This window comes from Peromyscus maniculatus, chromosome 19 (genome assembly GCF_049852395.1).
Source record: "Peromyscus maniculatus bairdii isolate BWxNUB_F1_BW_parent chromosome 19, HU_Pman_BW_mat_3.1, whole genome shotgun sequence".
NCBI classification, from domain to species: domain Eukaryota; kingdom Metazoa; phylum Chordata; class Mammalia; order Rodentia; family Cricetidae; genus Peromyscus; species Peromyscus maniculatus.
The window spans coordinates 15268571-15293230 of NC_134870.1; the positions used below are offsets into that span (position 1 = coordinate 15268571).

The 24660-nt window shown below is 46.0% G+C and overlaps 1 protein-coding gene across 12 annotated transcripts in view; it reads left to right on the plus strand.

The window, feature by feature from the left end:
* Positions 1 to 24660, plus strand: part of Fhod3 (formin homology 2 domain containing 3) — a 425281-nt gene that overhangs the window by 259741 nt on the left and 140880 nt on the right. For all 12 annotated transcript variants that reach the window (XM_076554837.1, XM_076554838.1, XM_076554839.1 and 9 more), the window contains 2 exons: positions 14361 to 14472; positions 21357 to 21451. In XM_076554837.1, coding sequence (XP_076410952.1) covers positions 14361 to 14472; positions 21357 to 21451 — 207 coding nt within the window. The remainder of the gene's footprint in view (positions 1 to 14360; positions 14473 to 21356; positions 21452 to 24660) is intronic.

A 24660-nucleotide genomic window follows, 5' to 3' on the forward strand; every position in this document is an offset into this window, starting at 1 on the left:
TCCTAGCTGTGGTGAATGCTGAGTCATGTTAAAGTTGGTCTTGACATCACGAGTCACATTCCTGATATTTCTAGAAACAGAAAGGAAGTGGGTTGTGGCTCAACCCTAGTGGGACACGGGAGTTGGTAGGAAGCCCTTCTTACAGGAGAGGCATCTTCATCTAGACCATTACCAAACACTGCGTGTGTGCTGTTTGTCAGTCGCTCTGAATCCCTATGCAGGTGCTCTGAGCATTTAAGGGTAGCTGCCAAGGACTGGGATATATACACATATATAGATATCTACATATATACATACATATGCACATAGCCCAGTCACTCCAGAGCTGTGTGTAAGCACAAGGACCTGAGGTTGCTTCCTGGGACCACATTAAAAAACAAACAAACAAACCGCGTTGTGTGTGGTGGTATGCTTGTAATCCCAGCACTGGGGAGGCAGAGTCAGGGAGATCCTTCAGGCTAGCTGGACAGCCACCCTGGACTACTTGGTTAGTTTTAGGCCAATAAGAGACCCCATTTCAAAGTAAGTAAAAAAAATAAAAATAAAGGTGAGTAGCTCCTGAGTAGTGGCATATGAAGCTGTCCTCTTGACTCCACATATAGTCATATACACATGAATACGCACATCCATCCACATTTTAAAATTAAAAACGTAAAGATGGTCCTCCTGTAAGTCTGTCCAAGCAACAGTGTGTGTTTTGCTCTAGATGTCATGGGGACCTGATAACTACTTCCTCATTCTACTGGTCACCTGGTCACCACCTTCTTTTTGCAACTGGTAGAAGGTATACAGGAGCCTCCTGGGACAGAACATTTTCTTCCACAAATTTCATCTCTGCTTTAGTGGGCCCTTTAAGCAGCAGGCCCCGGGTGCTGGCTGACACGAGCCTGGCAGTCCATTAAACTTCCCTGGCTTTCTCTCATACATCATGCCTGCCAGGTCTTCTTTCTGCGTGTCCATGACTGATGGTTGTGTATCTAAATGCAAGGCATTGCAATTTTCCTCATTGATCAGACCACAGTTCCAGCCTCAAGATAATTGGGAATTCTGTCTTGGCCATTTATCATCTTAACTGTTAGTGCCAGTTTTATATAACATAAATTTAGTAAGCTATGCCTCTTTATTATAGACCAGAATGCCGAGGGGGGAGAGAGTGTGTGGATCCACCAGCACAAGCTGCATGACGGCGCTGATTAGTCGGGGTGTTTTAGGGTCACAGTGAAGTAAGTGGGAGCTGCCTAGCTGACCGTCAATCTATTCCTCTTCGTTGCTCCCAATGCCTTTTCAAGGTCTTTCTGAAATCAGGATGTACTGCATCTCACAGCACGTGCTAAGGCTTTGGGGTCCAATGCATCCTTCGCATGGGTTGCCTTTTCATCTATAAATGGAGATAGTCTGTAAGATGAGTAGACACGAGTGTGTAAAAGTCGGAACACTGTTCCTGGCCCTGTGGCCTACATCATTTGTTAATAGCTCTTTTTCCCAGAAGCCCACTCAATATCCTAATTTAGAGATGTTCTCAATTGAGACCACTGGGCCTGATGTTTTCCCCTCCCTCCCTCCCTTCCTCCCTTCCTCCCTCCCTCCCTCCCTCCCTCCTTACCTCCCCCTTCTCTCCCTTAAGCATCCATCCAAAAATTTCCTGGAGTATATTTTTCAGGGACCAGTGGTGAGTTCAGAAGCTGTAGGATGTCATTTTTGGAGTCCATCTGCTCACATCCTCTTTTTGGTAGTTGCTGTTCCGTCTGATTTTGTACTGTGGGAGGCTTCTGTCAGCCCTAGCCCTGCCCCTGACTTGCCCCAGGAGTGCAAGGCAGGTTCCTACAGAGCAGCTTACAGCTGGCCTTTGTGCCTGCAGTTTCTAGGGCTTTCATGCTGTGGTGGCAGCCCACAGTTGGCTTTCAAGAACTCATGGAAACCATCACACCTGAGCATTTCCTGCTGCTTGGCAGGGTGGCGCCACCTTCCTCCCCCTTGTTCTCAGCGAGGCCTTTGCAGACACCTTTTCCTCCCTGTAAAGAAAATTGCCCCTCTCCCCGCATTTCAAGCCACTTGCTCTCCTCTGCACCCCCAGTTCCGTGGCAGGCTCAGTATCAGTGGCAAGTTTAATGATTATGTGCCTTATTTTTGCACATGAGTGTATGCATATATGTGGGCGTGCAAGAGTGTGTAGGTGAAAGGATGATGCCGGGTGTCTTCCTTGATTGCTTCCTGCCTTGTATTCTTGAGGCAGTCTCCCACTTGAACCCAGAACTCCCCGATGTGGTTAGTCTAGCTTTCTTTGGGGATGTCCCTTCTTTCCATCCTGCGTCCTGGGATTACAGATGGACCATGAGGCCCATTCAGCCTGTACGTAGGTGTGAGGCTCCAAACTCCAGTCCTTATGCTTATGTGGCAAACACGTGGCTGCTGAGCCATCTCCCCAGCCCTCAGTTTGGAGATTTTCTTACTGCCAATCTGAGAGTGATACCCTCTGTGGCTAAGTAGGAAAATATCTGAATATATATTTAAATAGAATTAGATATATACTTTTAAATATATATATTAAAACTCTCACTGTAAACATATTTAACACCACGAAATCTGCTCAGCCATTGAATTCTATATGGCCTAGCTAAAGAAGTTACCAGAACATTAGTCAGTTCCTTGAATAGTACCTGTTGTCTTAAATCAGTACTGGATCTGGATCTTATGTTTATTACTTCCAAGTGACTTGAGTTAATACATGTTCCATTAATAGAAGTTGGGCTAATATTAATTTTCATAATGAAGCTAATGACAACAGATTGAAGAAAAAAACAAGAGCTTATGGATGTTCTAAACATCTTGTTAGCATTATAAAAACTAACACATTTAAAGCTTTTCGGTGATTATGAGAATAAAATGTTCTCATTGTATAAAACTAGAAATTTTAAAAAGTAAAAACAAACAAACAAAAAATACTATCTGGAAATGCTACCAAAATTAATGATGATGATTAACCTTGCAACCTTTCTTTCCATTTTTCTTAGATTTTTTCTTATATAGTAAGTCCTAAACATACTCTAAACATTTTCTGTGTCACTGTAATATTTAAAATATTAATTATTTGATGTCTGTATAATAGTCTCTTGCATGACTGAGCTGTGACTCACTGGAGTTCATTTCATGTTTCTTATGTTGTCAGTCAAGTGGCCTCAGATTGGACGCTATATTTGAAGATATTCTAATATCATTAAGACCTGTTTCGTGAGTGAAGTTGCATTTGAACTTGGCATTTGTCAACATTTCATTAGTTAGTGCTTCTAAAGCTCCTTTCCACATACTCCCCCGGTGTACTCATGCGCTGTTGGCAGGATGGTAGTGGCCACAGAACCCATGTCCCCTGTAGAGCTCACCCCTGGCTCCTCTGCCTGTGCACCCCCAAGTACAAATTCCAATGTTTATAATTTCCTTTGTGCGTGTGGGTGCACCTGTGTATCTGGTGTTTGGAGGCCAGAGATAGATCCCTGGTGTCATTCATATTTTAGACACTGTTCACCTTGTATTTTTTGGACAGGGTCCCCCACCAAGTATTCTAGACCGGCTGGCCAGTGGGTCCTTAGGGATCCTCTTGCCTCTTCAGCACTAGGATTACAAACAAGCTACATCTTCCCCTTTATTTGCATAGATTCTGGAGACTGAACTCAGGTCCTTATCCCTGCACTTCAAACACTACCACCTGAGTCACCACCCCCCCACACACACACACACACATACCCTCACCGTGTGTCATTGCATATTTGGTCTCTTAGATGCCCTAGGATGAAACCAATCTCAATGTGGGAGAGAAGGGGGACTTTAAGATCAGGTTTCATAAGCCCTTGCCTTTGGGAGATACCAGAGTGAGAGACCTGAGGATGAGGCCAGGCCTCAGAAAGACAGCCAGAAGAGGAGGCCCCAATGGCAAAATTATCACTCTTTTAGTCCATGCTGTGGCTTCAGGGAACATATTTGGGTCTCCTCCACCCCCAAGAAGCTTCTCTCTAAGCTAGCCTTGCTGCTTCGTCATTCACAGATGTATTTTCCCTGTGACAGTTGAAAATAGAAGCAGGACTGGAACTCTGATGTATTGGAGAAATTATTTTGGCCACTCCACGTAGTTAAAAGGATATTTATTTAATGGTGTAACTCACAAATTAAGTGAAAGGTAGGTCGCAGGGTCTGGGGAAGGTGTATTGCAGTCCAGCGGTGTTCTCCGGAGCTCTGCACAGTCCACCTTCACTGCTACCCACTACACTGATGCTTCTGCTCCTGTGGCCGGAGAAAGCAACCACGTTCTAGCCGTGGGAGAAAGAGTGGGAACTGGTGGTTTGAACCTGGAACACATTTGGAAGAATACAAAACCACAAGTAGCCAGCATTCGATTTCTCCAAGGCAAATATGTTCCCTTTTCTAGGATGGTAGAGGGACCAAAGGACAGCAGAGGCAGGAGTTCTGGGAGCCATCCCAGGAGGAGCCCGGCATGCTTGGGCTCAATTTGTTAATGCTCTTAGCCTCCCCCACCCCCACCCCCAGGGCTTTGTCTCTGTCTGCCTGGCACCCTGTGTACTCACTTCTTGGAGACTCCTGGCAACCAAGCTCTCCTGAGAACACATTCACCATGCCAGGCTTACCTGCTGTCTGCTGGCATGCCTCCAGGCCTAGTTGTTTGTAGAAGAAAGTTCTTTGACTTGGGAAATATTATCTATCCTATTTCCACAAAGCATGTGTTTTGAGCCAATAGGAAAGTTGGTGCTCTTCACTGGCTAAGGGCAAGAATCTGTCTGACCTGTGTTTTCCTTTGGTTTCATTTAGAAATTGGCCATGTAACAAGTTATTGTAGGGGTTTTGTACCCCAAACTGGGCATGCTGCTTCCTGTAAAAGCACCCAAGCTTGTTGATTTCCTTCAACCAATATTGCATTCTGCAAGCAGTAACAAGATGCCCCTTGACTGGCATGTTCATGCGAGGCTTTGGTATCCCTTTCTCCACAGTAAAGGGGCGAATTAATGTTACTTTATTAATTGACCCTTTTCTCTTTTTTTCACATTTTATTTGTTATGTGTGTGAACGTGTGTGTGGGGGGGGTATGTGCATACCATGGCCCATGTGTGCAGGTCAGAGAACAACTTGCATGTGTCAATTCTCTCCTTCCATCATGTGGTTACGAGGGGTCAAACTCAGGCCATCACGTTGAGTAGGAAGCACCTTTACATGCTGAGCCATCTCTCAGGCCCTCAAATGTCTCTTTGTAATGACCCTGAGTATTCTCTGGAAAATTTAGCAAAGTGGATATTTTCTGATGTTTGCACACCTCTATTTAAATAAAACTCCAGATAAACTCCAACTAAATAAATCACAGTAATTTGTAACTTTTCTGTTTTGTTTTTATCTTCACTATTGTTGGACAGCTTGCTCTGTTTTATACTGTACAGAATTTCTTACTGATTATTGTCTTAAGGGCTACCCAGCTTCCCCCTGGGCTACTTAACTGTTCAGAGTTGGCTTCCTTTCTGTAGACTTCACTATCAGAAACAGGCAGCTGTCACTCTCTGAGGCCAGAGCATAGGGATTTGGTGCAGGTGACTTCCTGTCCTGGCTTATGTGCCAACCCTGATCATTTTTATTCCCCATGAATCCCTGTGAGCCAAGGCCCAGAGTTCTGTGCTTGAGGTATTGTGTTTGAGCCTCTGCTTTATTTCTGATAATTACCCACATCATGTTGCGGACAGTCTGTTAGAGTTGAGAAGGGCAAGATGCTGGAGCCTAAGACTTTTGTTGAATTATTTACTAATTATGAAGAATCTTGGGCCTCAACTTGAGCTGTTTGCTTAGGGTGTCTCAACTTGAGAGTATGACATTACAATAAAATGTTAGGTAATGAGTTTTAAAGATGCAAAACTAAGGGGCTTCAATTGTGTGTGTGGGGGGGCAGGTTCTCACTCTGCAGACCAGGCTGATCTGGAGGAACTGACTGTAGCCCATGCTAGCCTCAAACTCAGCAGAGACCCTCTTGCCTCAGCTTCTAGTGTTGGTTTTAACAGGCACGAGCAAGCCAGTGTGTGTTTGACTTTTTTTCTGATATCTAGACTATTCTAGAGTATACATAAATGTATAAACAATATGGTGAAGCTTTATAGATCAGGGTGCTTTACAGCTTTTAATCTAGTTTAAAAGATCAGCACCTGTCTGTAGAGCACACATCTATGCTACGTCAGTGGGAAATGAAACAAAAATTACACGTGTTTTCTAAACCCTTTTGTAAGTCCTAAGGTTGGGAACTTGTTTTCTTTTTATGGTCATTGAGATTTAAGGGAGGAGCTAGCACTTTGAAGGCTTTTGGAATACTTGGATTTGTACTTAATGAGCAGCATATTTGACTTGCTCACTGTATTTCTTCTGTTTCCTTAAGTACAGTGAACTGTGTGTGACATTCCAGTTTAAACATCTTAAGAAACTGCCTTGTATTCCTTTCCTAGGCTTCTGGTCACTGCATTCTGTCTAAAACCTAGACACTCCCTGTAAGTGAACAGGAAAACCAAATCCTAGTGAAGCACAGTGGTGTTACTGTTCCCCACCCCATCCTCTCTGAAATGAGCATGACATTGGAATCCAGAGTATGTGTGGGATATGGATGCTCTGTCCTTAGTTACTTAGCTGGCATTTTGGCTTTCATGAAGGCCTTGCAGCCTATTCTCTGCTGACTAGGAGCATGGATTCCGAAAGAGTGGGTGCCGCAGAGCAGAGCTCAGTCCAGCCACCCTGCAAATGTGTTCATCTTCAGGAAGTACGGTGGCTGTCTGCCCCTGGCCTCTGCACTCTTCATACAAAGGGACTATCGCAGATTCCTGCTTAGCTCTATGTTTTAGAATAACATAGGACGTTGTTTTCCAGGGCTGGGCATGTAGCTTAGTTGGCAGAGTGCTTGCCTCAGTTGGCAGAGTGCTTACCCAGTACCTGTAGTACCTGTGAAGCTCTGAGTTGGAGCCCCAGTACCACATAAATCTGAGTGTGACTTGATAGATGTAGCTTCTCTGACTTGTTTTAGGAGATAAAAGCTGACAGCAAACTCCGTTCCTCTGCTACATGGCTGCCTAAAGAAGATCTGAACACTACAAGACATGCCAACATGGAAGAGGGAAATTATTTCATGAGGCCTCAACCCTTCACAAAGAGCTGCAGGCTACTAAAGAATATTGAAAGCAGATGGACTAGTCTTCCCCAGGGAAGAAACCCCCCTCCCCCCGCCGCCCCACCGCCCAACCACTGCATTTGGTAATCCAGTACCAAGTGGTCAGCCCTGAAATCATTTCCATACAAATAACATTACACGGACAGAGCAGGTTGTGTTTATGTATTAGAAATGCACACACATGCACACACACACACACACACACACACAAACACAATGTAACAACAATTAAAGTAAAATGAATTTGAGAAAGAGCAAGGGGGCACATGGGAGGGGTTGGAGGGAGGAAAAGGAAGAGAGAAAAAATTTTAGTTGTATTTTAATTCCAAAAAAACATATGATAAAAAGACCCAAGTGGGGTGGTGTACACCTATAGCCCCAGCCGATGGGGGCAGGGGGGTTGGAGGTTCAGCTCTGGTCCTCACCTCTACACCGAACAGAGGCCCTAATATTTACCATGCAACAACAACAAAAAACCCTCATAATTTTCTTGGTGACAGTGGACAAGATTCAAATAGAATACTTGTATTTCTTAGACTGTAAATCAAACATAGGTAAGAGAGCCCAAAGGCAGAACCTAGAGCCTATGGGGGTATTGATGTGGCAGGGGCCTTCCTGCCATCCCAGAGCTTTCCTCCTCCACTGAAGACAAGAGCTGGGCTAGCAGCTCCCAGCTCGGAGCTTCTCTGACTGCCACTGCAGTGCTAGTGTAGATGTAACCAACCGTCTTATTAAATAAGAAACACAGAACCAGTGCAAAGAAGAAAGCCAAGAGGTCAGAGCTAAGAGCTAAAACCTTACCCTTCCTCCTGAGGAGGTCCTACTGAAAGAGACCTACTTCCTGTGTTAAAGTCTTTATAAAGACTTTCGGTTCTGCCTTCTCATTGGTTGTAAACCCAACCACATGACCGCCTCGTCACTGCCTGTCTGTACAGACCTCCAGGTCTTCTATGGTTGGTATTGAGATTAAAGGCATATGTATCCAATACTGGCTGTATCCCTGATCACACAGAGATCTACCTAGCTCTGCCTACCAAATGCTGGGATTAAAGGCATGCACCACCACCGCTCAGCTTTCCTATGGCTTGCTAATAGCCCTGACCCCTAGGCAACTTTATTAACATACAAATAACATTTTAGTACAAAATAAAATATCACCATATGCTAGAACTGCCCTCTGAGGATACTCGGTGCCCCTCAGGTGGGTGACGCTCTGTGTGGGGAAGGGTGGTATGAGTTCTCTCTAAGTAGCTGATGGGCCATGTCCTTGAAGCACAGCCAGGGCTGTGTTATACCCCCAGAGTCTCAAAGGGTACTGGGCATGGCCAGGGCTGTGTTATACCCCAGAGTCTCAAAGGGTACTGGGCATGGCCAGGGCTGTGTTATACCCCCAGAGTCTCAAAGGGTACTGGGCATCCAAAGGGGCTCCTGACATTGTTGAAAGTGGAAGCAAAGATGTGTGGTTTGGAAAGGACTCAAACCCGGCCAGCCAGTCTACCCCACCCAGCTTTACCTCCTGAAGGGATATGCCCCTCCCCTTCAATCCCTTAGGTTTGGAACCAGTGAGGCTGACTCCTTATTGCCATGTCGCCTGTCTGCTTCATGACTGTTGGACCATCCCATGGTGTCACATGCTTCATGAGAACTGGATCAGCTCTTCCTGATTTTTCTCTCATGGCCAGACAGGTTGCCAGGGGCTTGACACATTGTAGTGAAACTGTTCGTAGTAGGATAGGGAGGAGCTTCAGTCGGAGCTGAGGATTGGACGTTTGAGGTTAGAATGATACTTTGAGGAAATGGCGTGTCTGAGCCATGCAGTGGTGTATGCCCTGACATTCCTGCAGCTTACTCACCCCCTCCTCTTTTGGGACGCTCCTTCCTACTTGGTTTCCTGGTCAGGGAACCAAGAGAGCCGGCATCTCTGGATCTCGGGTCTTAAGGGCTCCTCTCTCACCCCACCTCGTAGGCGTGACAGCTACAGGAAGCCTCAGTGGGGGTGGTACTTGCAGGGGCAAAGCTGGAACAGCTACCCACTACAAGCTACCTTAAGCCTGCCGCCCCTGCTCAACCACTGCCTCCCTTTTTTGCCTCTTCCCAGTGGATGTGGGCTGGGACTCTTAACAGCAGTTCCTACGCAAATGTACGAATATGTCTAAGATGCATTTGGATTTTGTGAATTTGGGAATCAGACCAAAGGCCTTGTACATTCTACAAAAGCACTTTACTGCTGAGCTGGCTCTTTGGCACCAAGTAAAGATTTTTTAAGAACTTTGGGGCCTGGAGAGCCCTGGCTGCTCTTCCGGAGGACCTGGGCTCAATTCCTAGCACCCACATGGCAGCTCACAACTGTCTGTAACTTCAGTCCCAGGGGATCTGACACCTTCATACCGAGGCACATAAAATAAAGTTAAATAAATTATTTTTTTTTAAAAAGAACTTTGGCAAAGGCAGTGTGCTGGACTTTGAGGTCAGGATATATGGTCCCTGTGCTGGCTGCTTCACACTTTAGAGGGTTGTGGCTGTATTTCCCATACAGAAGGGCATCAAAGAGAGTAACTATCGGGTAAGTGAAGGATAGTATAGCATTATTTAGAAGTAATGTCCCCTCCCTACTTCCAAGTCTTCACAACACTGCTAATGTGGAATTTCTGAGTAGGAGCCCCGGATGCATCTGAAGATGAGTTGCGACATGCTTTCAATTAGTATCAGGAATTTGCCCCAAATTGATGTTCCAATGCTCTTGCCTCTAAAGCACTTTAATTATCTAATGTGCTTGTTATTCATTGGCATAGTAAAGCTTCTGAAAGCACCAAACATAAACGAAGTAGAAGCTAGTCACAGAACCCCTAAATATAGAAATGATGTTTAAGAATTTCTTAAAAATACAATTATGGTGCCCAAAAAGCCCTCAACAGAGCCTTCCAGCACAGGAGAGGAAGACACGAGAAGGAAGACGTACGTAGGTAAGCAGCTCTCCAGCAGAAGTAGCCATGGTTTAGGGATTCTGGGTGCCAGGGATCATGAAAGTCAAGTCCCATAGCCACACAGGTGCTCAGAAGGGCTCTATGGGACTGGCAGAGTCGGCCCTGCTGAGACCAGCCTCCCAGGAGTGCACTGTGCGGCCGCCAGGTTCTCTCCAGGAACCACAAAATGATGTTCTACCTCCGGGGGAAGCCGCCAAGCCTGGGCTTGCTGGGTTTGTGTTTATTTGAAGACATTTCTCCAGCTTTAAACATACAAAGCACAGCTCATTCTTCTGGCCCGCTACTCCCTCCCTCCCCAAAGCCTTGTCTTGTTGAGAAAATACTGCGGAATTTAGCCTCTTCCTAGACAGGAAGGAACAGAGAGATAGCAGGACCTGAGTTACGGGGTAGGAACCCCCTAAAGTGTTTGGAGGCCCCCCCAAAGTACTCAGTTCCCTGTGTGGTGGTAACACAAAGAGGATGAGGAGCCTGGGGGCTTCTTGACCTTCGCCTGATTGGGGAGGGCCTTAGCTTGGCTCGGGGCTGTGCCCTGGTCCATGCCACTGTGATGGGCTGGAAGGAGATGCTCAGTGGAGATAGGCCACCTTCACAGGTAGTGGTGGTTCAGTGGCTTCTGTGTCAGAGGAATTGTGCAGGCGTAGCTTGTGTTCTTAGGCACAGCAGCCAAATGTGTGTCCAGTGTCCATGTCTGTAGGGGTCCTTGTAGAAAAGACCACAAGTCATGATTAAAACATCCTGCTTTAAACCGTGTCTTTGCTGACCATGCAGATGCTTTTACTCATCACTGCTCCCTGAACAACGCCATGAAACAGCTGTTCATACAGCATTTGCACTCCATGGTGCTAAAAAGAAGCTAGAGGTGACTTCAGGTACTCAGTTGTGGGGAGGATGGTTGTGGGTATGTGTAAATAGTATTCGATTTTATGTCACTCAAGCATTTCTGGGCTTGGGGGTCTGTGGGGGTCCCCACTTCAATTTCCCATGGACATGGGAGGTGCCTCTGGAGCTAGCTCAGTCATGAGCAGGACGCAAAGAGAAAGGCTCTGAGAGGTGGTAATTGTCAAGGGGATCCTTTTCTACAAGTGGGATTTCCCAGGCCTGTGTAAGAGAAGACCAGGCCTGTAGGACTGGTTCCATGCAGAGAAAAGAGCTGAAGAAAAGTCCCCAAATTGGCAGTAAGCTGAAGTTTTCAGAGTGTGTGTCAGCGGCATAAGACAAAAACCTTGGAGGCTACCATCATGGTCCTGGGTGGAGAGGGATGGGGCATGACTTGAGAGAAGCTCGAACCCACTTGGATTCTGGAGCAGTGTGAGAACATTACAGGTGACTTCAAATGGGGCCTGTCGTGGGGGTCACGTCAAGAACAGCCCAGGCTGGTAGTGGCAGGTCACATGCAGTGAGAATGAATGAAAATCAAGTGATGATTTAGCCACAGTGAAGCTGAGGTGTGGGATAGCTCCTGAGAGATGTCAACGTTATGACAGCCTGGACCGGAATTTCGGTCAGGCCTAGAAAGCAGCAGACATTTAACATCTGATCTTAGATGAATTGTAAAACCCAGGGATAGGATAGACTTGTCCAGAGAGTGCGTGGAAAGAGAAAGAATGAACTCCCAGGCAGAAACTCTTAGATCTTCCCAATGCCATACTGGACACTCAAAGAAAGAAGTGAGGGAGTCGCCATCAGGTGGGAGACTAGCTGCCCTGTTCCTGGAGAGAGCAACCCTGTGTTGCGTGCGCTACTGAGGGTTGAGTGAAATCCAAGAAAACCATTGGATTTGATAGCTCACAGGCCACCATGGCCCTGAATAACTAAACTGAGTAGTGGAGATAAAGTTAAATTCCTGTCAGATTGGGCTAGAGAGTGCATGAGCTGCTTTTCTAGTTGGTGGAACAAAATATTCGGATAAAATGGACTTAGGAAGGAATGGTTTGTTTGGGCTCATATTTTTAGAATATGGTCCATCACGACAGGGATGGAGGCAGGAGCTTTAGGTGACTGGTCACATGGCATCCCCAGCCAGGAAGCAGAGGGAGATGAGTGCACTCAGCTCACTTTCTGCTTTTTGTTGAGTCTGGGATCCCAGCTCATGGAATGGTATAGCCTATACTGAGAGACTCTTCCCACCTCCCTTAACCCAGTCTAGAAAATCCCTCACAGACATGCCCAGAAATTTGTTTCAGCAGGGATTGCAAGTCCTGTGAAGCTGAGCAGTAAGATTAATGACCACAGGGAATTGCTGGGAATTGAAGCCATGGGCTGTTAGGAACTCTTAGGAAAGGTTTGTGTTTGTTTGTTTTGGGGTTTTGGTTTTTTTTTTTTTTTCTGTCTCAAGGGGAGCAAGGGAGCAGTCACCTGGTAGAGAGAGTGGGACCAGGGACAGGACAGGTACTTACCTGGTAGGTGTCACAGCAGAGAATGAGCCTGGGGACAGAGGCGTGGAATGGCCTTGGAGAAAGGACTTGGGGCTGGTGGGATTTTAAACTGTCCCCTCTTCTACTAGTTTTTTCTTGTTGCTGTGACAAAGTAAATACCCAACAGGTACAATTTGGGGGGAGGAGGATTGATTTTTGACCCCTGGCTTAAGAAGATACAATCCATAGTAAGGCAGCTAGGACCTTCTTGGACTGGGCAGACAAGAGTCGGGGCAAGAGTCAGTTTCTTGGGTCAGGAAGCAGAGAGGGAATGCTAACACTCAGTTTGCTTTCTCCTTTTCCCATCCTTTCTTCCACCCAAGTCCCCATGGGATGGTGTTATCCACACTGAGGGTGGGTCCTTTCCCCACAAGGTAATTCTCTTTTCAACTCCCTCACAGACACACCCAGAAGCTTTCCTTAGTCTCCTAGGTGAGTCTAAATCAAGGTGACAATGATTGACCATCACCCTTTGAGCTGTACAATGCAGTTGCCTGCTGGGGTCTCCTCCCTTTTCTGTCAAGTCTGTCCTCTGTCACTGTGATGTGAGCACACACCTCCTGGGGTCCCTGGGTCTCCCTCGTGGTACAGAGCAAATGAAGAACCATTGACTGATAGATCGGTGCATTAGCAGACACCCCTAAACCCACTCTGAGTCAAATGTAGTTCTTGGCCTCTCCATTTAGGAGAGTCTTGTGGGGTTAAAAGTGGCAGCAAGCAGCTTGGGAAAGGATGGACAGCCCGAGGTTGGTTTGGTGTTCTGAGGTGCATCATTTGAACAGTTTTCAGGAGGTGTGTGTATGGCTATTGAGGGAGAGATTCTTTTTTTTTTTTTTTTTTTTTTTGGTTTTTCAAGACAAGGTTTCTCTGTGTAGCTTTGCGCCTCTCCTGGGACTCACTTGGTAGTCCAGGCTGGTCTCGAACTCACAGAGATCCGCCTGGCTCTGCCTCCCGAGTGCTGGGATTAAAGGCGTGCGCCACCACTGCCCGGCTCAAGAGATTCTTGGTAGGAAGCTGGATAGAGAAGGGAGGTTTTGAGGGGGAGGGGGAGAGGGAGGAGCAACTGGGAGGTGGGAAACGAGCCAGAACCCCTCAGGACTGAAGGAGCTGGAGTCAGGAAGCCATGGTAGCTTCCACTGAGTGAGTTGCTCATGGTCTCTCCAAAGTAAGTTCTAAGGGAAAGGAAGGTTCTGAGTTGGTTGCAACTCCTCACAAATGCTGAGCCATGGATCCAGGGTCTGTGAGTTCCAAGGCCCCAGGCAGCCTGGTATGCCTGCATTTAAGTGCTGGGGGTGTGGCTCAGGTCCCATTTTGCTCAAGTTGGCACTCGTGGCCTAGAACAAGTAGTTTGACCTGCTGTGCCTTCTTCCTTATTGGAAAAATAAAAACCATGACTATCATCATTGGGATCACATGAAGTCCCCAATTCAGCATGCACTGACTTCCTTGTTGGAAGCTGGATGTGAATTCTGGGGCCAAATGCTCTGGATTTGAATTTCTGCTTCCATTGATCACATTGATCACTGTGTGATCATGGACAGTGTGCTCTGCCTCAGTTTCCTAATCTTCACAGTTGTGGGGGGACACTAATACATGTCTGCTGAGGTATCTAATGAGGGGTGAATGAGGCGCTAGTGAAGGAATCTGGGTGATCTCTGAGGAGCTCCAGGTTGACTGATGGCTGAGTGCTGGCTGTAGGTGGAGGGGAAAATGCGCTCGGGTGGGCAGGGTGGCCTCTGCTTCTGTGTGATGGTTTTATCTTTTCTCCAGTTCCGCCTGGTGGTGAAGACGGCCCTGAAACTTCTGCTTGTCTTCGTGGAGTACTCTGAGTCCAATGCACCCCTCCTCATTCAGGCTGTTTCTGCTGTTGACTCCAAAAGAGGTGAGCAGTCCCTGCCCTGGGGCCCTCGAGGTCATGGTGTCTTATATAGGGAGGCTTCCCATCTTCTAGTGAGTTATTGGGAGCATTCTGTGTGTGGACATCTCCATGAAGGACCCAGAGTGGTAACTATGGAGATTAGGGCTGGAATGTGATGCGATAATGAGGAAAATGCACATGAGGACCTAGCCAGCACACGTCAGACCATTGCCTTTTGCCCCCATCACCGAGACCGCACAGAGCACCTGTGCTCCTGAGCCGGTCCAGGTCACCTTGTATCCTTCCTTCTCGTCCTTGTCCTCTGGAACACTGGCCCATGGATGTCCCTTGAGCCTTCTGCCCTCCTTCCCTCCATCCTGTGCTGTGTCTTACTCAGGGGCCGCAGCATTTCTGACCTGTTGTCACACACTGTGGGCAACCCGCCCCACCTTTTCCCCCAGGGTACTCTTGAGGAGTGAGGGATAAGAGATTTAGATAGAAATATATATATATATATATATATATATATATATATATATATATATATATATATATATAGAGAGAGAGAGAGAGAGAGAGAGAGAGAGAGAGCGCCTGGGGTGGGGGGCCTGGATCCTAATCCACTGGCCCCTTTGGTCTCTTCTAAAGGGCCTTTTAAAGGAATGCCAAGGGGTGGAGCAAAAGACCTCCCCCCAGCACAGCCAAGTGCAGACCTTTTCCAATCACCTGGTAACCATGCACATGATCAATCCACCCTCTTATGCAGCCCTTCTGGGTAAAGCAAGCTCAGATCTCACTAGGAAACCTCTGTGGGCTCCCACAATACACCACCCTGAAGAACAATGAAAATTCCTCATCATTCCATCTAACCCTGCCAGTGCCTACAGTATGAAAGCCATCGGAGCCTTCCTGAGTAAGGGACCACCTGCCCTGCCATCTCTCTCCTGGCCCGGAACTCCCCCCCACCCCTCCTGTGTTCCCGAAGCTCCAAACTTCCTTTCTCTCTGCTAGACTGTCATCGCTGCCTGTCCGTTGACCTAAGTATGTCCAGCTCAGGGGTAGGGTCTCATCTCCCTGTATACTGTTCCAGCACTCAGCTGTCCTGAGCAGACGGGCATGCGATACACAGGTAGAAAAGAGCGGCGTGTCATGTGCCACATGTGATCTCAGCACCGAGGAGGCTGAAGCAGGAGGATCATGAGTTCGAAGTTAGCCTAGGCTACCTAGAAAGTCAAGACCCTGACTTGAAAAGAAAAAAGAGAAGAAAGTAGGAACTGTGGCCTACAGTTGAGTGTGAGCCATGCGGTGATCCACAGTGATGCGAAGTCTTTAGATGAAATGCTAGGGTACCTGTGGCATCTCTTGCTCATTTTCCTCTGAGAGGACCTGATTGTTCTTATCACCATCCCCACAAAGACTCAGATAAGTAAGAAGAAAATCTGACTAATATTTTTTCTCTTTATGATTGCAATAGTAATACTTCACTTAAAAAAATCTGGAAAACCCAGTCTACAGATGATCCTAAATTGCTTTTGCTATCAACAGGCAGGTGTGCTCACATGTTGATGTATTCCCATCCAAGTCCTGGATACTTACAGACAAAGCAGCCTCTGTGCTTTGTTAGGAAGATTAGCAGCCTAGATTATACTCTTTATTCAAACTAGTTATGTCTGACTCAACCTGGCTAACTATTCCCTTCTGATGCCCATTCAAAATGGGAAAGACAGTAGCTTCCTCATTTCTTTGAAGGTCTGAGTTAACAAATGCCAGCCAGGACTATGAACCAGACACCTACACCTTTGCTCTGAATACACAGGCAGATGCCAGCCCTGGCATGGCCAGTCCAGCCTAGAAGCAACTCTTGGTCTCTCTGAGGGAGTGTGGAAAGACGGGAGAGCCTCAGGCATGGTCAGAGCCTGGAGTCTGGAAGGTGGGTTCCAGACCACAGCCACTTGCCCGCTTCTACACAACATGGTGCCATCTGGTACCAGACAGGAGATGTCTTAGAGTAAGAACAGATGACAGGGCCAGCTAACAGTCCTGACTTAGGAGAGCCAGCAGCTAAGAAACGATGTCTCACTTCCCAAAAGCCTGGTGGGTATTTGGGAAAATGGCGGTTCCCTTGATTTATCCTTGTAGGATATGTGTTCCATCTCCCAGCTATGGAGTTATTTTAGGAGAATGGATGTGTGTTTTGTTAACCTCTCTTAAATTTTGGGTATCTCAAGGACACTTGCTATTGGACCATGATATAGGGACATCCTTTTCATAGATTTGAGGTTCTCTCTTGGCCTTGTTGAGTAGCATCTCCTAGCATCTTTCTTTGGAGTTCCCACTGCATAAAGGACATGTTGTGGAGAGGGAATGACCCTCAGATGAACCTAGGGCTTTGTTTCCCACATCAAGCTTCATTCCACAGTTCCAGCCTGAGGCCTCTACTATCCTAAGTCTCTCCAACAAGACAAAATGATGGCCATCTTTTCTCAATTAGTTAAAAAAAGAATCCCATAGATTGTTTTCTCAGCTTGGTAGATTTTGCCTATAAAATTTCTCCAACCTTTGGCAATTGCTCTAATGTGCCTGCCACTAAACACGAAGAGCTGCAAACAAAGGAACATCACTAATGAAAAAACCCAGAGAAAGCGCATCATGTGTGGCTCACGAGCATGTTTCTTCATGGCTATGTGTGGTCTTGGCTGTGATTTTGTAATGCATACATATAGCGTCATCCTGGTTTACTGGTAATAAAGTTGCCCTAGGATTCTATGATGGAATTAAGCATACAAATATGTCATGGAGTTCTGCAGAGAGCAACATGAATTCCAGGTGTTTCCAGCAGCAGGTTTTAGAGCAGTCTCCAGGTCTTTATGTGCCAGAGATGACTGAAGGAGAGCTGAGCATGTCCACGTGGGCACACGTGCAAATAGCTCATAAATTCTGCTCCACGGAGAGGCTCCAGACTCATTCCTTGGCAGGAGTGATTGGCATGGGAAAGTGGGGACAGTCCTCTTTCTATTTTTTATTAGACAGGAAAACTCTTAGAGTTGAGGACCCAGCAAATAAAACTAACAAAATAAACGAAAAGCCCTCAAAAAGTCATTACCACCTCAAGCAGTTGAAGTCATCCCAGAACAGATTCCCTTGGTGGCTTTATAAACATCATGCATGGCCACCTATGAGTTAACCAGAAGTGTGACATGGGCGTAGAGTGGGCCACTTAGAGAGCCTAGAAAGAAAGTCCGTCAAAGGTGCCTGGCGGTATAGCTCAGAGGCAGAGTGCCTCTCTAATATGCATGAGGCCTGCTCTGCATTCAGTCCTCATTACCTCAAAACAGACAAACCAAAACGTACATCATAGGTAGTAATTAACATTTATGAATATGTGAACATTTTAAATGCCTCATTTGACCTAGTCTGCTATACTTTGCTTTGGGGCTAGCATAAAAAAGTGAGTTTAAGTAGGCCCTGAAGGTGTCATGGAATCACAGCTGTCTCCTCAGATCCTCTGGATCTTCTTCACTCTTCTAGTGTGTATGTGTGTGTGTTGGGGGAGGGGCAGAGGTTGACTTAGGATGTCTTCTTTAATCGCTCTCTGGGTTGCTTTTCTACAGGGTCTTTGGCTGAACCTGAAGCGAGATCACTGATCTGTCTAGACTGACTGGCCAGAGAGCCCTGGGGATCTGTTTGGCTCTGCCTCCCTACCATGGGGATTATAGTCACACACTACTTCAGCTAGATGTGTTATGCAGGTTCTGGGAATCAAACTCGGGACCTCGTGCATGCACACCAAGTGCTTTATACCATCCGAGTCATCCCCCAGCTCTCTCTCTTGCTTATATCTTTATGTCACTTTTTTCTCTGGGGGTAGATGTAGCCTGACAGAAAGAGAGAAGGACAGTAGCTCATGGAAGCCTTAAGGAGATCACTGATTTGTCATTTTGCCTTGTCAGACTCTCCTTTCTTAAGATTTGCCCTGTGGTGGGTTGTCTTGAAGCTAGGCAGAGCATTGGTCCCTCTGACACGTAGCTAGCCTCTCCCACAGAGGGTGAGCTTGGGAAACAGAAAGTGCTACTCATTTTGTCATAAATCTTGGGTCCTATTAATTTGGTCCAGAATAGCTTTTGAAGTTGTATTTTTCATTTGAATATAAAGTGATGAGATATGACTTAATTCCTGAACATGCATATATCACACATGGTTATCATAAAATAAAGTCTAATCATCCGTTCAAGCAATCTTGTCTCTGATTCTGCTTGAGGGTATCTTGAATGGTAAAGAACACCCAAAGCATGGTGGAGGCTAGACGTGTACTTGAGCCGGACTTCACTGTTCATTGTCAGATGTCTCTGTGGAGACTACAGAGATCTTTTACCTGGAAAGATCCAGAATGTGCTGGAAAGAATGTCCAGCATGTTTTTGATCATTAGACCAACTCATGTACAAGGCATTGTGTTAAGTGTCTGATTAAGTTAATGCAGGGGCCTATTAGGAGGAGAATAAGATGGGAAATGTCTCAAACATGTCTTCTGTGGGTATGTCTTTAGTCTGAGTTAAGAAAGAGGCACAGTGCCTTGGTGGCAAGGGAGGCCTGGCCTGGAGCCTTGTAGATAGTGAGCGTTGTAAGTGTGAGTGTTATCAATAGCCACAGCCATGATAATGGTAGCTACTGATGCGTGGGTGACTGTGGTGCAACAGTCAAAGCCAGTCAATGTCCACACAGAGTTCAGTCATTATGTGAATATTTGAGTCAACTATGAGCTTTTAAACACCAGGAGGCACCGGGCTCTTATGAAACCTATGTTGCAGTGTTTAGGGTATAGAGTGGGTAGACAATGGATCTTGAGGGAGACAGACAGTAATGACAACCTTGTCTTCCCATATACCCCATCAATGCTAAGAAAGGAACTAGAAATGCCTTGTCTCCTGGACACCTCGCAGTAATCCGTTAAGACAAACACTTGCATCTCAGCTTATAGATGTGTCCCCCAACCTGTCTTAATCCCCAACTTAAATCTTTTTCTTTTTACATTTATGTATTCGCTTATTTATGGAGTGTGTGTGTGTGTGTGTGTGTGTGTGTGTTGTAAGAGTGAGACAGGGATCTGGCTCTTTCCCTCTCTCTGGGACACCTGCCTCTATTACTTGGCTTTTCCTTCTCCAGGCCCCACAGGGCACTTTGGATTGAAAATCAACAATGAGAAAGTAGTTCTGAGTCCAGAAGCCCCAGAAAAATTAAAACTATGGACTGAAGTGTTTTCTCCCAGGCACAGTGCTCCCAGGAATTCTCCCAGCATCTTCTGGGAGACCTCTAATCCCTGAGATGGATGCCCCATTAGAAATACAAGCAGGTACTTCCTGAACTCATTGGGACAGCGAGGCCACCTTGGCTGGCTGTCTGGGAGGCTGAAATGGTCACTTCATTGGTACTTGAACAACTATACCCTGGTGCTAACTGTAAAGGAGTTTGATGATAAATGTCCAGAGACAATTTAGTGGGTAGTGGGAGGGAGAGCATGTCTGTTCATTCAGAGTTAAAAAGAGAGGCAGGAGATTGCTTGGCTCTGACTGGCTGGGTAACTCAACTAAAGGATGAGACCAGGTTCACTAGCAGGGAGAGCTGTCATGTCTGCTTGTGGAATTAACCTTCGTGTGTCATGTCTTAGAAGGTGGCTGATCCTCCATCCTTCTGTCTTCTTTCCTTATTGTGTGTATCTGCCTTCTCATTCTTGGAAAGCTGTTCCATCTTCACAGACTAAGTACCCTCTCAGAAATCATCACTGTTCTCAGACGTTTTACTGACTCTCTGCTATATGGCAGGCACTGTGCTGAATGTGCAGAGATGAACAAGAGTGATACCGTTTCTGCCTTTGGGAAATGTTTATCTCAAGGCCAAGGTCAGCCCTGTCACCAGCCATCCAAGTACCAGCATTCGGAAACTGCTGTGCTTAGGTTATTTGCAAATTTACTTTATCAAGCCAGAATAAGTAACATCCGTTTGAGATGCTTTATAGAGGAATCACACAGAAAAGAGGTTCACATTCCAGCCCGCCCACCCAAGGGCAAGCCGGTGCTTCTATCACTCCTAATATGTATCTCAGACATGGAAACCATGCCAAGAGATGGCTTTGTCCTTCGTGGCCTTGCACTTGACTTAATGGTCTTGAATGTACAGTGTTTTCTAGCTCTATCCCAGAGGCTGCAGAGAGCTTGTGAGCCTTCAGTGGTGGGGCTCACCTGGAGAAACCTCGAATCCCATGCCTTCCACAGCCATCCTCACTGTATCTCTCTTGTCTTAGCTAAATATGTCTGCCACTTCTCAGATGTTGACTCTGCTTGTATCTGTGTTTGCAGTTATGTCTAGCTATTTCACTAGATTCTAAACCCATCAAGGGACATTACCCACCAGACTCTGTACCCAGCTGATACCCAGACAATATATGTACCCCGATGGCTTAGAGGTGGCATTGTTTTGCTCTTGACATGTTCTAGGCAGTGATGCCACTGTTACTGCTTGGAACTGATAGATTAAATCAAGGTCTCCACACACCTTGCTCAGTGTGTGCTGCTGGGCTTTCAGTGATTACTTATGAAGGGTTTTAGTCTGCATCCCAAAAGTGTGCACATGAACAGACGTAAAACTGTGTATTTAATATAAAGGAGACTTCTCAGGCAAATATTTATGGATACCGATAACAAACATGAGACAGGATAGTATAGTATATTGGTTGCTAAGAAATACAGTTTGTCAGGACAGGCACACGTCCAGCTTAAAGATGTGTCCACCCTTACACACACAGTGATGGAAAGACATTGGTATCCCAGGAGAACTCCTTGGTGAAACTTCAGTGTGATTGGGATAATGGATGTCATTGAATTGCTGTTTCTAATGGTTTTTACTTTACTCATAGGCATCAAACCCTGGTCCAACATCATGGAAATCCTGGAGGAAAAAGATGGAGTGGACACGGAGCTATTGGTTTATGCAATGACTCTAGTAAACAAGGTTGGTTGGATTGTGCCCCCTCAAAAAATAGGGGTGAAAGCCTTAAATCCTATGACGAGGGTCTTTAGTCATTAGGACAACTCTAATCAAATATGACTGATGGCCTTATGGAAAGGGGGGAGAAGGAGAGGGAGGGAGAAAATATGAGCACATATGGGGAAGATGGCCACATGAAGACAGAGGCAGAGATTAGAATGGTCCATCTGTGAACCTGAGTACCAAAATTGGCTAACCACCAACCTAGAAATAGTCAAGGATAAGGGTAAGTCCAAGGGGCTGTTACAGAGAACATAGCCCTTGGCTTCAGACCATAAAGTCCTGACATGTTAAGCCACCTAGCTCATGGTAGCTAGTTGCACCAGCTGTGGGAAAATGAAAAACTGTTCCTCATGAGTTGGTGATTGGAAGGCAAGAGCAAGAACTGTAAGAGGTCGTTTCATACCAAATCTCACCCTTAATGACATTTCCCCATTAGAATTAGCAATTTGACTCAGAAGAAGTGATTCACAGGTCAGGAAGACACAAGGCTTTTTGTTTGTTGAATTATGACTCTTGGGCAGAGGTGAGGGTCTTGGAGGTAGATCCCACCTCCTTTATGTTGTCATGACCTCACCTATGTGCTCCTGTTACTTCTACCACATCCCTTTCTGGTCATCATCTTGTAGGACAGTTACAGTCCTCTAAGACTATCCTCAGAAGTACTGCTTGGGTGGCATTGGTTCCCATGGTGACCCTGAACAGACTATCTTGGTCCTAATGTCCCCTTCATTCAGATTGTCACACCCCACATCCCAAGCATCATTGTCACTACCCTGAGGATTTTCTTTATACTGCTTGTTGACTATGAGTCTGTAGAACCAACTACAGTGATGAGGAGTAAGGCTTTGGAAGGTTCCAGAATCTTTTGCTGGAATATAACTAGAGACCTGTTTCTCCTAACTAACAGAAGATGCAATCTAAATATGAGGCACAGCTTCTGCTCAGTGGTAACATGTTGCATTCATGCTAAGAATGGTCAACTTTTTTCAGCATGCAGATGAGTAGCGTGGGGGTGCCCTGAAGCAGATCCAGGATTCAGAACTTGCCATGGAGTCAACATTGTGCTAATTGAACAGATTCATCCATGATTGGGGCGGGGTAGTGATAAATAGAAATCAACGTTTTCAGATCATATATCGCAATCGATCCTGAATAAAAAATATATTCCAGCATAACACATCAAAACTGTAGGGGGAGAACACTTGAGGAAGAGAGGAAGATGGTATTAATCTCTGGTTGATAAGGGTTATAAACTGAATGGTGCGTGAAAAGTCTCAGGTCTGGGGTTCAAGGGGGACACAGATGGATTTGGGGGAGTAAGAAGTATTTTAGAAGAGTTATTAATGTTGTGGGCAAACTGGCAATAACATGGTGGGAGCTCTTAGGAGAATTTGAGCCTCAGTACCAGGGACAGACAGCAGTATGGGGCTCTGAAGTAGAATCAGGCCTACCAGGCAGGAGTGGAAGTCTCTGAGCCAGAGAGCCTGCAGCCAGACTCTGAGTCTCTAGCAGGCAGCAGAGAAGAGGTGGGGAGCAGAGTGTGTGGCTATCTGTTGTCTGTTGATGTATCTGGGTCTCTGAACTCACTCTCCCACATGAGAAATCTTGGTACCGGAAAGTCTTTTGGCTAGATAATCCACATATCTCTCCAATAGGGTGCTTGCCTGTGTCTGTGATTGGTGAGGGGCTGCTGCAGGTACTGTGGCCTGGGCTGCAGCCTGGACTAGATCCCAACAGTGGAGAGACTGGATCACCTAAACAAGAAATTTATTGGAAGTAGCAGGGGATGGCAATGTGAGATAGATGTGTGGTGGGGAGAGACTAAAGGCACATTTGCAGAGGCTGAGGTAAGGGGATGCCTTTAGAAGAAAAGAGGAATTGCATGTAAGCCACTTTGAAACAAAGGCCATTGGTAAGGGAGACTTTAGTTGGTGTTAACGCATTGGTGGAGGCAGCTCACCTTGGGCAATTGTGGTATAACCAAACAGCCTCTCTAGAGTTCTGTGGATGATTCTTAATCTAGGCATATGTACATAAGTGTCCCTGCAGTGTGGCCCAGATGCGGGCCTTTTGCCTTGGATTTGACATAAATGACTCCATTTTGGTACTGACAGTTTTTTGTTTTATTTCAAGTTTACTTTGATTATTACAGTAAAAGATTGTAAAATGAGCTGGGCAGTGATGCCACATGCCTTTAATCCCAGCATTTGGGAGGCAGAGGCAGGCGGATCTCTGTGAGATCGAGGCTAGCCTGGTCTATAGAGCGAGTTCCAGGACAGACTCCAAAGCTACACAGAGAAACCCTGTCTCAAAAAAACAAAACAAAACAAAAAAGATTGTTAAATAAACTATTTAAATATGTTACTTAATAAAATTATAAAGGGTCTTGTTTGTGAAATGAAAATCTCAAAGCTATAGGCAGATGACAAACTAGGAAGCTATTGGCCAAAAAACCCAGTATCCTGAATATATTAATGAAGTTAAAAAAAGACCTTAAGTCAGCCATGAATACTAGAAATACACAGTAAAGCATAAAGACGTGCTCCCAGGCTCCATGACTGCCACCAGGGGTAGCCTGGGCCCTGCAGCTCTAGCAAGTGAGGCTCAGACACCCATCCTCAAAATACCAGCCCAAGAGTCAAGTCTGTGAGAAGCAGAGAGATGAAGTTTAGTTAATATGGCCACATTGGGAAGATGAGGCAATAAAGAGGCCAGTGGTGGACTGTGGGCTAGTAACATGAAATTAAAGTTTAAACCAGGGGTGAGAGACACGCATTCCTGGTCAGAGTGTGGCCTGCTCATCACTGACACACCATTGTCGGGGCTCCTGCAAGCGACCATAACTATGGGAAGTCTCTACAGGAGACAAGTTCCTCCTCTGACAGCACCTGGGCTTCAGCTCTCCCTCAAGCTTGAGATTCCTGGAGAGTCTAAAATTCCTTGGGGGTCATTGTCAAAGGGAACGACACAGTGTCCCCCTTTAGGACAACCTCACCTCTACCATGACAGTTATATTTCTTGCTGCTGCTTTAAAAAAAAACAAGAAAAGAATTCAAACAATATCTCCCTATATAGTTCTGGGTAGAACTTAATGTGTAGAGCAGGCTGGCCTTGAACTCACACTGATGCCCCATCTCTGTCTCTGCTTCCTGAGTGTTAGATTACAGGTG